This window comes from Naegleria gruberi, assembly GCF_000004985.1.
Source record: "Naegleria gruberi genomic scaffold NAEGRscaffold_46, whole genome shotgun sequence".
NCBI classification, from domain to species: Eukaryota; Heterolobosea; class Eutetramitea; order Acrasida; family Naegleriidae; genus Naegleria; species Naegleria gruberi.
This window is the reverse complement of record NW_003163281.1, coordinates 196,870-213,427: the sequence shown is the minus strand read 5'-3', so window position 1 is coordinate 213,427 and position 16,558 is coordinate 196,870. Positions and strand designations below refer to the sequence as shown.

The window sequence follows — 16,558 nt, the reverse complement described above, 5'->3', positions numbered from 1 at the left end:
AATGGCTCATAATATTTTGGGGTCATTTCTACTGATCTAATGGTGATTGTGTAATTATCCAACCAAGTGCCTTTTGCCCCTGCAAACAAAACGCAACTTGTAAGTGGTTTCCCCTTTAATGATTTTGAAATGCTCATTAACAATAATCCAATAACTCTTTCAAAAAGAAATCCCTTCTTCCCAACATGAGATTGTACTACGTGTTTCATACAGCTCCCCAAGTTTTCAACATATGTGTACCAATTATCATCTCTCATGGATTCAAAATATCCAAACCTAAAAAAAGCATCAGAAAATCTATAAGTTCCGTCCTTTGGTTTACCACATCCCAGATGCAGCATTTGTTGAGAGAACAATTCATACTCTTGAGACAAATCATGTGAATGGAGGTTGAATTCTTGTACCACGCTCTTTAGTGAACTCGAGTCAAAATCTGAATTGTTTTCAATGTTAGGATTTAAACCTGTCCAAACAAAGAATAATAGCTTTTTTAGCCGTTCATTAGTAATATTATCAAACTCCTCTTTCATTTTTTTTCCTAAAGAAGGCATTTGATTTGTGAGCACTCCCTTAATAGCTTTCTTCAGATTCCATGTTTTGGAGTTTGAATCTGTTTGGAAGTTTTTGTCCATAACTAACCAGTACTCATCTATAATCATTGTATGAATACGGACTGGGCATTCAGAGAGAAGCATATTTGTAAAGAGTTTTACATCTTCATTCTCAAAAGGGTTAATAAAGAAGGAAATGAAATCGCTTGGGGAAATGTCTCTCTTTGGTATATCAATAATATCTGTTGTTAAATTAAACTTGTACAAATGCTCAGAACCAGAAACATCTATTCCTAGATTAACTCCGGATATCTTGGTGGAGCAACAAATTACAGGGATTGATCCTGCCACTCTCGTTATTGCAGTCAATGCAGATTCATTTCTTTTTCCATCATCATTTGAAATTTTGTTGGCAAGAGATGAGGCCATGATATGTGCTTCATCAATAACAAACACTGGATATTTACCAAATTTGTTACTCAATTTTTGACATTCTACTCGTACTAACATATTACTGTTGGTGCTTGCAAATGTTATTGCTCTCTCCATTACCTTTCTTGAATATGTATTGTTGAACAGTTCCATAATTTTGTAAGGATTGGTAATGCCACTCTCCAAAAACTCTTGAACATAGGTCAAATAGGAGCAAATTAACACTCCACAGTCAATCAACAGAGCATCTTCATCAGGAATTCTAGCTCTATAAAAAAACTCATTAATTGAAAGATGAATTGGAATAAAAATACAGGAATCATTACACTTATTGGCTAAATAATATAGTAAGAAAGTTTTTCCATCACCTGATCTTCCAGTTAAAGTAATTCTTAATTTTTGCTCCTTTTCAGATAATTTACCTTCCAAAAGACTTTTCACACTAACTTTTATCAAATTTGCAATCAATTCACCAAGATCTTGTTTCTCTGGTGGATAAATACATTCAGGGAATAATTCATACCTAAATATCTTCTCCTTTCGTACAGTGAGATTTTTAAGGCTTTCGTGTGTTGTTTTTCCAAAAACAGGTGGAAGGTATCTTACGAATGAATTCCCTAATATTTCTTGTTGTCGATGTGAAGCTTCTTCATCATGATATATATTTCGTAGCCTTAAATCTACATCTGCTATAGATTTTTCTACAACTTCTATTTTACATTTCTTTAATTGTTGTGATGGTTCTTCTTGTTTTATTGTTGTATTATTTGTATCATTAAGGCATCCCGAGACTAGTCTGCTGGAAACATTTGTGGTTTTGTCCTCTTCTGCTGCAGCAGATCTCTTGTGGTTAGTTTTTGAAAAACGTTTTTTCGCTCGTCTTGCCATTTTTTTAAGGTTTTTTGCATTTTTTGAAAACCATTTAAATTAAGGTTTTTAAACAGAATTTATTCATCATTTTTTGCTAAGACACTTACAAAATTGTAAAATATATTTTACAGTATGAAAGTTAATAGAAAAAAATGAGTGAATTGAACAATAAGAATTTTTCAGTCCCAGTTTCGAATTTTAAATCCTCTCATTCCGAACAAGAATCATCATCGCCACGTATCGGAATAGAGTGTAAAAAATTAATGTTTAATAATTCGGAAGAAACAAACAATTATTCGAAACAATTCTCAGACGATACACTATTAGAGACTCTTTCCTTCTTGTGTCATTCTCGAAATTTTAAATTTCTAATTCTAAATTGCGCACTTGTTTCCAAACAGTGGTTAAATATTGTAAAAAAATTGAAACTTTCATTGAAACTTTACAACAAGAATTCACGAATGCAAAAATCACAATTTTTACAAAATGTAACTTTTCTAAAAGTGGAAGACAAATCGACAATATCAATTGGATTTAATAATAATTAAATTATTTTAAAAGATTGACAAGTATTGAAATAGGTTACAATAGAATAGGAAATGAAGGTGTGAAATATTTGAGCGAATGTAAAGAATTGACAAGTGCTAATCTTTATGGGAATAATATAAGTGCTGAAGGAGCTAGTTATTTGACCAAATTAAAGTTGACTAATCTAGATATTAGAACAAATGAGTTGGGAGCAGAAGGTGCTAAATTTATAGGTCAATTAAGCCAATTGAAAATTCTTAATATTGGTGTGAATGACATTTGTGCAGAAGGTGCTAAATATCTTGTAGCTCTCAATCAATTGACCAATCTTGGAATTAATTGTAATAGAATTGGTGAAGAAGGTGCTAAATCCATAAGTGAAATGAAACAATTGACCAATCTTGATATCAGTAACAATTATATTGGTGAAACAGGTGTCGAATATGTTAGTGAGATGGGAAACTTAACTACTCTTACCATAATAGAGAATAATCTACGAGCTGAAGGATGTAAGAAAATTAGAAAACTCAAACAATTGACAAGACTTTCCATTTATGATAACAAAATTGGCGCTGAAGGGGCTAAATTCATTAGTGAAATGGAACAGTTGATGTTTTTGGAAATTAATAATAATAGTATTCGTAATGAAGGAACGGAATATATTAGTCAACTTGGTAATTTAACTGAACTTGATATTAGTCATAATGAGATAGGAAGTGAAGGAGCTAAACATATCAGTCAATTTAAACAATTAACTTGTCTCAGATTCAGTTACAATAAGATTAACGCAGAAAGTTTCGAATATTTATCTACATTGACACAATTAACTGACTTACGCATTTGCTCAAGTTCAATAGGCGATGATTCAATCAAATCCATCACCAATCTGAAATCTCTAACTATTCTATATCTAAATGGAAATAATATTTCCGATAATGGATGTAAAAATATTAGTGAACTGACCCAATTGACTGATCTTAGCATGGCTCTTAATAATATTTCTGATGAAGGATGTAAATTTCTAAGCCAACTGACACAATTGACCGAACTTGATGTTAGTTATAATAGAATTGGAAATATTGGAGCTGAATACATTAATGAAATGAAACAATTGAAACATCTTGCTATTCAAGCAAATAATATTAGAAATGAATCTAAAATAGATCAATTGAAAACTCTTTTAATTGATAAGACAAAAGTTGAGGTGACAAATTACAAAGCAAAATCAGAACCAAATTGTGTGTTATTATGAATTATTGTGTTGTTAGAATAGATAGCAACATGCAGCTCTACTTGTTTGGGATGTCAATATGGTTTTTCAAGTACAAATGATAAAACATTGGAGGTTATTAGTAAGGCAAAACAATTGAAATCATTAGATATGGAAATGAACATCTTCAAATTTAATTCAACTTTCACTAGTGATGAAAAAGAACAATTGGAAAAAGAGTCAATGCTATCAATTAATTGCTGAAAGTTTAAAAGTAGAGAAAAGTCAAGCTCACGTAGCTCTATTCTCAATAGAGACGTGTTTATTCATAATCCAAATTCATTGATAATTACAATATTTACAATTAAATCCTAAATTATTCTTCATCATATGATATTCATAATATACTCTTCATCAAATGATATTCATTAATTGATAAAACTACTAAAATTAGCCTTTGCATCCACAGTAGGATCATGAGTTTGATGTTCTCCATTATTATTATTTGCATCACCTCCCAATCCAAACACATCTTCAACATATTCCAAAAACGAATCAACAAATGTAGAGAACATTCCAGGCTCATGAGGAAGATGTTTCTTTTCTTGCTGCTGTTTGCCCACAATTCTTCGTTGTCCATTAATTGTTGTTGTTTGTATTTTTGTATGATTATCATCTACATCATTGGAATCACCATGATGAGAATTTGCTCCTTCCTCCAGAATTTCAATGGAATCATCCAAACTAACTCCACTCGACATTCTCTTATGAAGTGGTTCATTGGTTTGATTGGAAACTAACGAAAGGGATGATTCCGAACGTGAAACTAACATTGAATTATTATGATCCTCCATTATTGTTTTTTAATACAGAATTATTAATATTACAACAAAATATATCAAAATTATCAAGCAAATAAAGAAAAACGACAATAGAAATGAAACTCTTCAAGCAGCTCGCAACAAATGGCGCGTTTTTTTCAGTGTTTTAGCTTTGAATTTTATTCTAAGGTTTTCTGTCGAGCTAGAGATTTGCTGTTGAAGGAGATAAACAAATAATTCCGACATGTTCCATCAAAAAATCGGAGGTATAGGACATTTATTTTGTATACTTCCTATTTGTGAGAATAGATTTCATCTGAACCTTAAAAAGGTTTTTCGATAGATTTGGTGCTTAATGAAAAAATTGTAATAATTCTGTGAATTCAATGAAAGGGAAGTTTACAAAAATTTCATTTAAAAAAAATGGCAAACACTGGTGAACAATTTCTATCACATCACGTTTGGAATGGAAATTTATTAGCAATCAGCAAGAAAAATACTTCTCTCATATTTATTTATCAAATTCCTCAAGATTTTAATCCGTTTCGTATGGATTCAGATAATGAATTCGGAATGGATTATTCGAAAAGTGATTGTAAATATATTATTGATTCTACTTTGAATGATGAAGATTCGGAAACCATAGATACTGAAATTAAATTTGATTGGAATCAAGAAACCAACACGATTGTAACCTGTTCAACCTATTCTATTGGAAAGATGTGTAAATTGTGGAAACTAGACGAAAATCATGAACACACTTTAAAAAACTGTATCAAAATCCTAACAAGAAGCCGTTCTCCATGTTTCTTCTGCAAATGGGCGAAAGATGGCTCTAGATTTGCTGTTGGATCTCATCAAACTCTTTCTGTTTGTCATTATGAAGAAGAAACTGCTTTTGGATTTGCAAAATTAAAGAAATTAAATTCTGCAGCAATTGCTTGTGCTTGGCATCCCAATTGTCGAACTATTGCTTGTGTGGATGTTTCGAATAGTTTACTGATCTATTGTGCAAGTAAGTGGAATGAAGAAAGAACAAAAGATAGGTATGGTACTGTTTATATGAGAAGGCTATTGGAAAATAAGGCAAATTATTTGGAATTCTCTCCAGATGGGTTATGGTTGGCAGTTCTTTGTTCAAATTCATCAATTTTGTTTTATAGATATACGAATGATAAGTTGGATCCAAGCTTTAAAGATTATCCGAAACAGGAAATATTACACAGTGGATTGGCGTTTACTTGTGGAATTTTTGTTTCAACACAGCATTTTATAGCTGCTGGTTATGATAATGCACCATTTCTATTCGAATTGCAAAATGGCAATGAATGGAAATTTGTTGGAAAGTTGGAAAATGAAAGAGGAATCTACCATTCAAAACACATTCACAGTTTACAACTATTCAAAAAGGAATCTCATCAAATTAGCTTCTCCACTGCAAGCTATGACAATAGAATTCTATTTTGGAGAATCAAGCTGCTTTGAAACCTTTCCACCATCTAGAGTTCATTTAGTCTTATTCTTATGATACTTTCTTTCGTAGAGTTGTTTAATTCTAATTCTAGTCATATCTGGCAGGTCTAAAAATGCAGAACTCGAATTCAGAGTCACAAAGTTGTTAGCAATAAAGTGCTCACATTCGCTCTCTAAGGATTTTTCATTGTAGAGAATGGCAATTTCATGAACCACCCACACAGTGCTGTTGTCCAGTAGTGAAATTACCATTCTTCTGCAACAACTTGCCAAATCTGTCAAGTCAAACATGAGGGAATATACTAGCACACCCAAACAATTGCTTGGAGAGAGTTGAATAATATCTGTGTATAAATACTTTAAGAGATCAATCATTACTTCTTTGGAATAGTCTGACAAGTGTACAACTTTCTCTTTGGTTTCCATCATGCCAGATGTTACAAACATTCTAGAGAAGAATGGTGATCTGGACATGATGAGCCTATGTACAGAAATTCCAGAAGAAGAAATAGTGGCTGAAGTGAGAGGAGAAAGAAGCTCTTCGTTGAATTCCCCATCTTCCATAGGAACAGAATCCTTTTCAAACATATTTTCCTGATCCAAAACTACCACTACATCGCTATAGGTATTGTCGTCAATCAGAGTGGCAAAATCCTTGTGCATATCGGCCAAAATTTGTTTGGTCAAACTCAAATCCTTTCTACTATCCAATGTACAAATCTTTTGAAGGGAAGGGTAGTGTCTTTCTGTAGAAATATTCTTTACAAATTCCAAAAATTGACTAACCACCTCTAAATTCTCCAAATAAAGAGATCCACTATACAAGAATTCCAAATATTTTTCAAAAATGTGTGTTTGACATTCAGATATATCCACCACTCCAATTTCCTCATCTAGAAATGTTCCTTCAAAATTATGAGTATTCATAGTTTCTACACAGTTTGAAAATTTTTCAGTTAGGTAGGAACATCTTGCTTTTAGAATGCACCGATGTGCCAAAATGTGACTTGTAGTATCGGTTCCCATATCCTTAACTCTAAAAATAATGTCACACAAATATCCTTCTCTTCTCTTGGTAGATAAATAATTACAGATTGGGATAGGTTTTCCTGGATCACTCACATTCAAGAGAACACTGAAATTTCTCATTGATTTGGTATTTTCCTGATCAGAAACTCCACCAATAATGAATAACTTGTTACTGGTTGCCAAGCATTGATGACCTGACAATTTTGCATTTCTTTCATCTGAAATAACCTCGATCAAGTACCACTTCTTGTCTGTTATATCAAATCTAAATAGTGAGTTGGAAGCGTCGTGTTGAGTTTGACCACCAAATATATAAAAAGATTGGTTATTAATTGAGAATGATTGGTGCTTAAAGAGAGGTGGTGGAAGCATTGATTCGACACTGACTTCAGTCCAAACTTGAGTGGTTGTATCGAACATGTATAGATCATTCAATAATTGATTCTTGGTATTTATACCACCATAAATAAATATAAGATTTGCTATGTTACAAGAAGAGTGGCCATATCTTGCTGATGGCCACTCTCCAACTTTAGGTTTTGTCAATACAGTATAGGTAATAGGTTGTACATATGAATTTTGTATTGGAATGTGAATATTAATCATCTCATCCATAGCTTTTTCTGCACATTTTCCTCCAAATAAGAAAACTTCCAAAACATTTGATTCATATGAATGATGGATAGTAAAAAAAGTTCTACTATTAAATATAGTATTTACATGCTGATATGACCAAGGATAACCTGCACTGATTCCGTTTTTAACCTTCATTGGTTCTCTAAGATTTTCAATTGTGTAAATATGAGTACTTGGAGATTTTTCTCCCTTTCCAATAATATAGACTTTACCATCATGCTCAAACATTCCCCCACCAAATAATGGAGGTATTACAATACAAGTTCCCTGATAATTATCAATATGGGATGCTAAACTCAAATTATTGTAAATATTCATTTTACCTGTTAGTATCTCGTATTGAATAAAATCATCTCGAAGTGAATTTCTATACTTTCCTCCATAAATATATAAATATTTCATATCGGATGATAAACAGCTCAAATGTTCAGTTCTGTTCATAATCTGTTGCACATAGTCAATAGATTTTGAAAGAGGCATAATATCCACTAATAATCTTGGATGAGTCAACTCTGCTGCCATCATTTCTTGATCTGTTTGATAACCCTTCTCTCTAATTAATCTATATGAATTTTGACGAAGGTGTCTGTACTGATCATCATATAATTTAGATCCAGAATAAATAGTAACCAATGTCGGCTGTACACTTTCGAAAAACATTTTAGAGGATTGTAAAACATCCAATTTGAAATTAATTTCCTCATTCAATTCACCATCTTCCTTCTTTGGTGGACCATTAATTCCATAGAGTTTCAATTGTTTATAGTATTCCATTTCCTCTTCCGAAATTTCTAATACTTGTTCTGAGTGATGATGATTATCATTACTGGAAGCAACTAGTTTAGATTTTGTATGTTTGTTCTGTTTTAATTCTTGCTTTCGTTCGGAGTGATTTTTAAATGTTAGATTAGCTTTAGTTTGTTCAATAATTTCTTCCGCATCATTCTCTTCTATTATTTCTTCCTCTTCTCCTCCTTCTTCTTCTTCATCATTGTATTCTTCATCGTAATCATAATCGTCGTCATCGTCATCATAGTATTCGTCCTCATCACCAACAATCTGCTGGAGCAAATCAGACATTTTTTTCAATGGAAATGAACTTGATTACAACGGAACAAATAACAGTTACATGCAAGTTGCAATTAGCTACGTTGGTTTGGAAATTGAACACATTTAAATATGGTAAAGAGTAACTGTAGTGTGGCCACACATTCAATGCTCTAGTACTCCTTTTAGTTTCTAATGGTGAGAACATTGAAAAAGATCTCAAGTTCTAAATCAACGTTTCAGGAAATGATGAATCACCGTCATTCAGTTAGTAACAATAAATTTCTTTGAAAACGTGTTCAATGTTTTGATTGTACAAATTTGCATGATGACTTGTCATTGTAAACTCTGAGCAAACTTCAAATAAAAACCGTTGTAATAAAACACAACAGATTTTCTTCACATGCAACCAACAAAATTCTCGAAGCAATCTCTCAATACAATCAAATTTGATCATTGAATAGTCCATTCTCCATTTCCATGAACCATTCATGAGGTAGATAAGGTAATCTCTTCCGAACTTCAAACTTTCCCGATTCAAATTTTTAAAGCTTCAGAGGAGAAGAATATTTGGGCGCTAACTTCAATCAAAAAAAAATCCAATCATTCTCGGAATATTGATACAAGAAAGAAAACCAATCTTTTTGATCAAAATCCTTGATTGAGTGACTCTGGAAAATAAACCCATCCGCAAATCAGCAAAATACCATCATTTTCTCAATTGTGTTCAGAATATCTTGTTCTCTTTCTTGTAGTACTACAACTGCCTTCCACCACGTAGAGAGAATCTGAAGCTGAAGTTTTTCTTTTAAAAAAATTTCAATACTGTCCCGCTCTCTGGCTATCAAGGACAAGCAACCGTCCTTCTTCTCTCATCTCTCTGATATTGCTACTGCGACGACATTCACCAATCACTGACTTTGGATAGCAAGTTGAAGAATATTTTGCTACTACAACAACAACAATAATAGTAACAACAATAACAACATTTTGTAAATACTTGAATTTAGAATCGGATTTTGGTATCATCTGTGTGGATTTTGAAAACCTATACCCGAGACAAAACGAATGAATATATAATCCTGTAAAACATACAACAAAACAACAACTATAGACTTGTAAATTAATATAATCCACTATTCCACGATAACAGCAACAACATGTTCCAAAAAGTAAAACCACAACCACCACAACACAAAGGGATGAGTGCATCTCCAACAACACCCTCTAATCATCTACCTACTGGATCTTACTTTAGTAATAACAACAACAACACTACTACCAAGCCAATACCCTCATTTCCATCATCTAAAGCAAGACAAACACCTACCAAGTCCACACCTATCATCATGAACCACGAAAATTATCTTCCAGATTCTAAAATATTTGGATCCTATGATTCATCGCTACACTATGATTTGGAAGATGAAAGTACGAGTCGTTCTTCTGTTCCTTCTGTTAGAAGTAGTAATGATTTTCATGAAATTAAAAGGAAGGAAAAGACACCAAAAAAGCTGAGTCCTCATGATGAGGTACTTGTAAATGAAATGTATGAATTTTTGCAAAACAAATCACAACATAGAAGAAGAGATTTTGAAGAGGACGAAGAGGATGATGTGGCTGGTGTTTTGAGCTCTACACTCCCATCAGGAGGATACTTGTCATCCTCTGCAAAACCAAACTTTTTCCCAAAGAAAAAGTATTACACAAGCTCCGATAGTGAAGAATCTGAAGAAGAGTCTACATCTTCTTCGGATGAATCTGATGGAGAACAGTCTGATGAAGACAAATCCATGAGCAAATCCTACCAACCAAAGACGGAATTTGGCAAGATGAAAGAGAGTAGAAAAACTTGGTTTAAATCTAACTTGGCTGAAGATTCTGGAGAAGATTCGGAAGCAAACTCTGATAGTGAAAGCGATAATGAAAACGAGGAATATGAAGACAGTGATGCTGACATTTCTATTTCTTCACTGAGTTTGGAAGCAGCAAAGCAAAAAGATTCATTCTCTTCTGTTAAACAACAAATCGGAGTGGAACCAGACAAGAAGGATACCCTTGTATTGTTCTTATTACAACATGTGGCAAGGCAATATAATCCAGATCCTAACTTTTTCCTTTCATTGTGTAAAAAGTTGCACGCTGGTGGATTTCTGAATGATACTAGCTTGTTGGATCCTCGTGTTCTGAAAAAGAGATGTAAGGATTTTGTGAAGGATGTGATAGAGCATTGGCCAATCAGTCTGGAAGACACTGATAACATCAACACTAAACATTCAAAGGTACAACCTGATGATGTGAGTGGAACAGGAAAAAGCAAAGCACCAAAGGTTGGCAGCTTGCCAAGATCGGAAAGTTATCACTCCTTCCTCTCAGCTAACAGTAATGAATATGCACCAAACAAATCTTCAACTTTACTGACATCCTTGCCTTTGTTTGATTCACTCTTTTTCAGTCCTAGTAGATACAAATCAGATTTTTATCACAAACAAAGAATTGGTAGAGGTGCTTTTGGTGTTGTGTTCGTTTGTAAACACAAGATTGATGGTCACTACTATGCTATCAAGAAGATTAAATTCTCATTCAAAGATAGTCAAGAATTAAAAGATGTCTACAAGCAAGTAATTAGAGAAGTGAGAGCTTTGGCAGCTTTGGACCATCCAAATATTGTAAGATATAACCAAGCTTGGTTTGAGCCAAACACCAATGGTATGCATGACGATGAACTTCCACCAGAAGAAGATGAAACTGGAGGATCTCACACTAATCACGACCGATCAGATTTCAAATCATCAATGAGCACTTCTAATTTGGAACGTTTCTCCAGTATGGGATATGCTACTGATTCAGATGATGAGGAAGAGAATGATATTATTCCTCATGTTGATGTCAATAGAAGAAGTCCTAAAACAGTTTTTCCTAACACTTTAACTTTCGAGATGAGCCCAGAAACTAGTTTCAATTCTGGATCAGTTGCAAATATGGAATCAACTTTCGAGCTCCCTTTTTCACCTCCTACAGATATGAGTTATCTTGAATTTGCTGTAGAAAAGAAAAAGACTACGAGCCATCTCTTCCGAGTACTCAAAGACATGTTCAATGAGAAAAATAACAAATTCGAGATGGTACTTTTCATTCAAATGCAGTTGTGCAATCCTCATACACTAGATGATTGGTTATGGTCAACTGAAAGAACTCAAGATAAGAAGCTGAATATGAATGAAGCATTGCATTTCTTTGGTCAAATTTGTGATGGCATCAAACATATACACGAAAGAGGAGTTATCCATCGTGATTTGAAGCCTTCTAACATTTTCCTTTCATCAGACAATACTGTTAAAATTGGAGATTTTGGACTTGCCAAATATTGCTTTGAAACTATAAATCACAATAGAGCAAGTTGTGATGGACCTCATGATTCAAGTTCGTGCATAATCATGAACAGACCATGTAGTCCAACAAACATTGATCACACTGTGGGTGTAGGCACATATTTCTATGCAAGTTTGGAACAATTATCCAATTCACAGTATAATGAAAAGGCTGATATTTATAGTTTGGGTGTAATTTTGTTTGAATTGTTGCATCCATTTGGAACCCGTACAGAACGAGCATTTATTTTGAAAGATTTGAAAGATGGTATAATACCTTCTGAAATGGTCAAAAAGTTCCCAGAAGAAATGGCAATTGTTAAGCAATGTATTGATACAGATCCTAACAATAGACCAACAGCAGGTGAAATTCTTGAGAAGGTAAACAACCTAAAGAGAAAATACAAAACCAATGTAGCACAAAAGGCAGTTCCAATCCTTGAGAGAAAATCTTCGGGTAATCAATTTGCAACCATCGACCTTCTCAAAGAAAAGAACAGACTCATTGAAGAACAACAAAAGGAAATTGAAAGACTTAAGGAAATTATCAAAAGCCAATCAGTCGCAACAATAATTTCAGAATAAAGACAACCTTGTGTTTGTTAACAATGTTAAGGCAACAAGTCATCAAGTGTTTGAGGTGAACGACGTCTTGACAAGTGAAATCAAAGTGCAATCCTTTCCTTTTCATACTAATATGGAAACTGATTAGTTTCTCCGTTCCCCAAAACAATATCTATCTCTATTTTGCCTCATCAACGATTATTGAGCCCAAATAGTTTTCAGTGTTGCCCACCTTCATAACACAGTAAAAAAAGATGCAACAACACAACATGATGACAACTTCATCTCATCTCACATTCATTCTCCTCATTATGATGTCCTCAGTGTTTGGTGCACAATTGACTGAAACAAGTTCATCATCATCACCCTCTACATGTCCACTCTATTGGAGATTGCAAAATATTGGAGAAGAACTCAGTGTGGTGGCTGGTTATTATTTTAATTACACCAATGATATGGTGCAGAATTGGGATTCGTATAATTGTGATTCTCTGCCGAATGCATTATTCCGAGAGAATTTTGTTATTAATGGAGCCTCTTTGGTGGATTATCAGTATAATTTGGTAATGTTGGAGTCTGATATTGCTCCTTACTGTGCTAGTTTGAATTCGAATGCTGTCATGAGAAATCAAACTTTAGAATTATTCGAAATGTTCAACAATATCACTTTAATGACTCAATACTTCGTGCCGTATCTGGATAGTTTATTAATCGAGAAGAATTTTACGATTGAAAGAATTTATTTCATTAATGGTTTTGATATAGTTCTACAAAACGGAAATACGAAAGCAAATCTATTCGAATTGGTGAACGCCTTCAATTATTTCATGTTTTGTAAAGAAAATAATCCATATTTCAAACAATTTCATACAGAAACTTTACCAGCTATTGTCCAGCAGAGTGCTTACCCTAAAGTTCAAACATTGGACGTAATATTTGGACGAAACATGGAAGAAACTTGTGGAATGTCAACAATTCCCTTCTTCAACCGAACACTGCTATGCCACTGCACATCAACAAGCTCCAATTCAAGTGAAATCACCTTTGAAACATTATCCTTCTTTGAATGTTCAAGTGTTTATGTGAAATTTTGGGTTCCACTGAGTTCGCATCCTTCTCTGAAAATAATTGAAATTCTATTTCACACTTTACAAATGATTGTCATTACAATAATTTGTTTCATTCCAATTCTGGTGAGGAATGTGAAAAAGTGGAAGGATCACATGATTGCCAGACAAAATATGACAGTGATTGAGAAATCTCAAAAGAAACTTCAAGTTTCTCCAATGGTTTCGTCTACAGCAAAAATAATGCCATTGAAGGAAATTTGCTCACCAAGCCCATCCAATGCTAGTATAGTACCAATTCTTAATGAAGAAACTACTTCAGAAAATTGTTCAACTCCTATTCAAGTTGTCAGTTCTCAATCAGATCAAGTTGTGATTTCATTTGAAGGAGTTTCTACTCCTGTAGCCGAAACGAAAGAAGAATTACCAAACAAGGATAAGAATGCAGGATCAGAACAAGTTAGAAATTCAATGAAGGAGCATTTGCAACATGAATTATTGAGAATTTTATGTGACATGAAATTGTTGACAGTTGTCAGTTTGCTGATGGGTGTTTTTTGTTTATTCATGAATGCATTATTGCATGCTGCTTCTTACGGTATTAATGGAACAGCAGTTTATCCTACTACTACCTTTCTAATAGCTTCATTAGCTTTCATTTGTGTTTATAATATTCCACTTGCTGGATCATTTGTGGAAGTTTTATTGAAATTGGACGGAAAAAACAAGAAAGTTTCCATTCATGGCTTGTAAGTAATATACTTTTATATTCGAAAGTAATTTAAACCTTTCCAATAGAATAATCCTATTCTGTGCTTCCATTCTCCTCATGATTCTCATTATTGCCTGTATCGTCACTGCCTTCACAGCAAAAATCATCTCTGGTTACATTCGAGTCCTGTCAATGCCAGTTGCCTTCATTGCCTTAATCATTTCCTGGTCAATTATCTTTACCTATTCTCTGAAAATCTATTTCATGCTGAAAAAGAAGAGAAAGATTTATTTTCTCCAATTCAAATTTTCTCAATATTTGATTCTTATTTTACTTGCATTGATTTATATGATTTATGAGGTGGTGTCAGAGTTGGGATTTATTACGGAACAATTTGTGGGAGAAACCTTGTGGACGATCATGTTTAAACATCGAATTGCGAGTTATATTATGGGAGGAGTGTTTTGGGGAGGAGCTTATGTGTTGTTTAGTTCAGAACATTTATACGAAACCTATCGACCAATGATGAAAAAGTTGGGACTTGTAGAGGTGAAGAGGAATTTAGTAGATAAGAGCGCTCAATTATTCACTGCTTGTCATACAAATAAATAAGAATAATGGTCAACTAAGAAACAATTATTGGAAAGTAAATGGAGCTATCTCAATAGGAAGAGCATTTTCAAAAAGAAGTGAAAAAAAAAATTCTAAATTCCATTTCTTTTATTGGAAAGCGTTTCCTTCTCATCAATTTACTTGAAACTTTCCTTATTGTAAACTGATTTTTGTTGATATGGAACTGCCGCTGAATCATCAGAATCTTCTGTTTGATTTGGGCAGGGACTGGGATTTCCCTCCAACTCAACACATTCTTGTTCATTGCTAACAGTGTACAACTCAACAGGTTGTTGATTTCTAGCAGAGTTTTGTAATCTATATCTCATCAACAAATCATCTGGAATATCAGAGCTAATGGATGGACGTGGCATTTCAAAGCTAACTCTACAAATTTGACCAGACATTTCCTCATTATTGACGTGATGTGTTTCTCCATCTTGTGTTCTCGAGTCTTCTCTAATTACCTTTTCAGAATTTTTCTTTTTTCCTTTACAGGCAATGTACAAACTTGGAAGTGAAATTGCTGCAATAAAAAGTAAAATGGCGCCAATAATACAAATGGTTACAATGGTCAAAATATCAGTATGTTCTGTGTTGGCTACTCTCAATTCTAATGGACACTCCTCAGATAGTGAATTGCATTGAATATACAAATAGAAAGGTGTGTTAAAGTTTGATGATTTTTTGGAAGTTGGAACTTCGATAGGAATTGAAATTTCCAAAATGTTTGAAGATGGAAATGAGTACATGGTATATTCTGGATCATCAGATTCTCTAAATTTAAATCCTAAATTAATTGTGAAAGGTCCGTAATGATTGTAGCCGAAACTTCTTTTCAAATAAAGAACATTCTTATTCGAATGGGTCAAAATAATGGAATTGGAGAATAATCTTTCAATGCCATGTGATGGAATTCTCAAAATGTGAGTATTCTTGCTAGATAATACTCCAAAAGCTTCTTTGATTTCATGAGAAATTGTAAAGTTTGCGGAGGATTTGAAAATTAAATATTCCATGGAAGAAAGTTTGAATTGACGATTGACTTCTCTGGATGAGTAATCAATGATGGTTTTGATCCAATGGATCGTGTGGTGGGAGTGGATTTGGGGAGCTGCCAAAAGAAACTGGCAATGAAGAGTTGAAACTAATTTCGTATAATCCTGGACGAAAGTTGGAAGTAGATTCGAAAACTTGAGCATGCACAATGGCGACAAGTAACAGTAATAACAAGACACAGCTGAGGTGTTTAGACATTTTTTTTAGTGTTTTTAATAAGGTTGTGCTCGTAAAATTAGGATGGATTTGGACACTGCTGGTTTCGTTTTTTCCAAATCAAGAAGTAGGATAAACGGGATAACTTTGGATATTTATTTTTGAAATTCAAAAATTAAAAATAGCAGACAAGTTAAATCGATGAATCAACTCTGCTTCTTCGTTCTTATGCGAATTCAAGTTATAATAAGAGTATTTCAATAGTAGAAATAATAATAAAAATTAACAAACAACAAAAGTTGGGGTCTGTGAGGATCGAACTCACGACCTTAGGATTATGAGACCTACGCGCTACCGACTGCGCCAAGACCCCGACACATTAATCAATCTTCCACTTTAAAATTCATAAAATACATTAAT

At 33.5% G+C, this 16,558-nt stretch overlaps 7 protein-coding genes and 1 non-coding gene across 8 annotated transcripts; 3 read left to right on the top strand and 5 right to left on the bottom strand.

Annotated features, from left to right (window-relative positions):
- Positions 1-54: 54 nt before the first annotated feature.
- On the bottom strand, positions 55-1,871 carry NAEGRDRAFT_71420 (uncharacterized protein; the record flags this gene model as incomplete). The annotated part of the gene is made up of 2 exons (XM_002673428.1): positions 55-113; positions 212-1,871. The coding sequence occupies 2 exons, from the start codon at positions 1,869-1,871 to the stop codon at positions 55-57; spliced, it is 1,719 nt and encodes a 572-aa protein (XP_002673474.1).
- A 134-nt stretch (positions 1,872-2,005) lies between these two features.
- NAEGRDRAFT_71419 (uncharacterized protein) lies at positions 2,006-3,633 on the top strand (the record flags this gene model as incomplete). Its single annotated transcript, XM_002673505.1, has 2 exons — positions 2,006-2,103; positions 2,415-3,633. 2 exons carry the CDS (start codon positions 2,006-2,008, stop codon positions 3,631-3,633), a joined length of 1,317 nt encoding a protein of 438 aa, XP_002673551.1.
- A 386-nt stretch (positions 3,634-4,019) lies between these two features.
- On the bottom strand, positions 4,020-4,445 carry NAEGRDRAFT_51567 (uncharacterized protein; the record flags this gene model as incomplete). The annotated part of the gene is made up of 1 exon (XM_002673427.1): positions 4,020-4,445. One exon carries the CDS (start codon positions 4,443-4,445, stop codon positions 4,020-4,022), a length of 426 nt encoding a protein of 141 aa, XP_002673473.1.
- Positions 4,446-5,918: 1,473 nt separating this feature from the next.
- NAEGRDRAFT_51566 (uncharacterized protein) lies at positions 5,919-8,630 on the bottom strand (the record flags this gene model as incomplete). Its single annotated transcript, XM_002673426.1, has 1 exon — positions 5,919-8,630. The coding sequence occupies one exon, from the start codon at positions 8,628-8,630 to the stop codon at positions 5,919-5,921; it is 2,712 nt and encodes a 903-aa protein (XP_002673472.1).
- A 1,127-nt stretch (positions 8,631-9,757) lies between these two features.
- Positions 9,758-12,575, top strand: NAEGRDRAFT_58976 (uncharacterized protein; the record flags this gene model as incomplete). Its single annotated transcript, XM_002673504.1, has 1 exon — positions 9,758-12,575. The coding sequence occupies one exon, from the start codon at positions 9,758-9,760 to the stop codon at positions 12,551-12,553; it is 2,796 nt and encodes a 931-aa protein (XP_002673550.1). The 3' UTR covers positions 12,554-12,575.
- Positions 12,576-12,846: 271 nt separating this feature from the next.
- NAEGRDRAFT_71415 (uncharacterized protein) lies at positions 12,847-14,923 on the top strand (the record flags this gene model as incomplete). The annotated part of the gene is made up of 2 exons (XM_002673503.1): positions 12,847-14,348; positions 14,398-14,923. 2 exons carry the CDS (start codon positions 12,847-12,849, stop codon positions 14,921-14,923), a joined length of 2,028 nt encoding a protein of 675 aa, XP_002673549.1.
- A 137-nt stretch (positions 14,924-15,060) lies between these two features.
- Positions 15,061-15,942, bottom strand: NAEGRDRAFT_71414 (uncharacterized protein; the record flags this gene model as incomplete). Its single annotated transcript, XM_002673425.1, has 1 exon — positions 15,061-15,942. The coding sequence occupies one exon, from the start codon at positions 15,940-15,942 to the stop codon at positions 15,061-15,063; it is 882 nt and encodes a 293-aa protein (XP_002673471.1).
- Positions 15,943-16,438: 496 nt separating this feature from the next.
- Positions 16,439-16,511, bottom strand: NAEGRDRAFT_t513. The gene has a single exon. It is a non-coding gene; the product is annotated as a tRNA-Met (tRNA).
- Between the last annotated feature and the right edge of the window lie 47 nt (positions 16,512-16,558).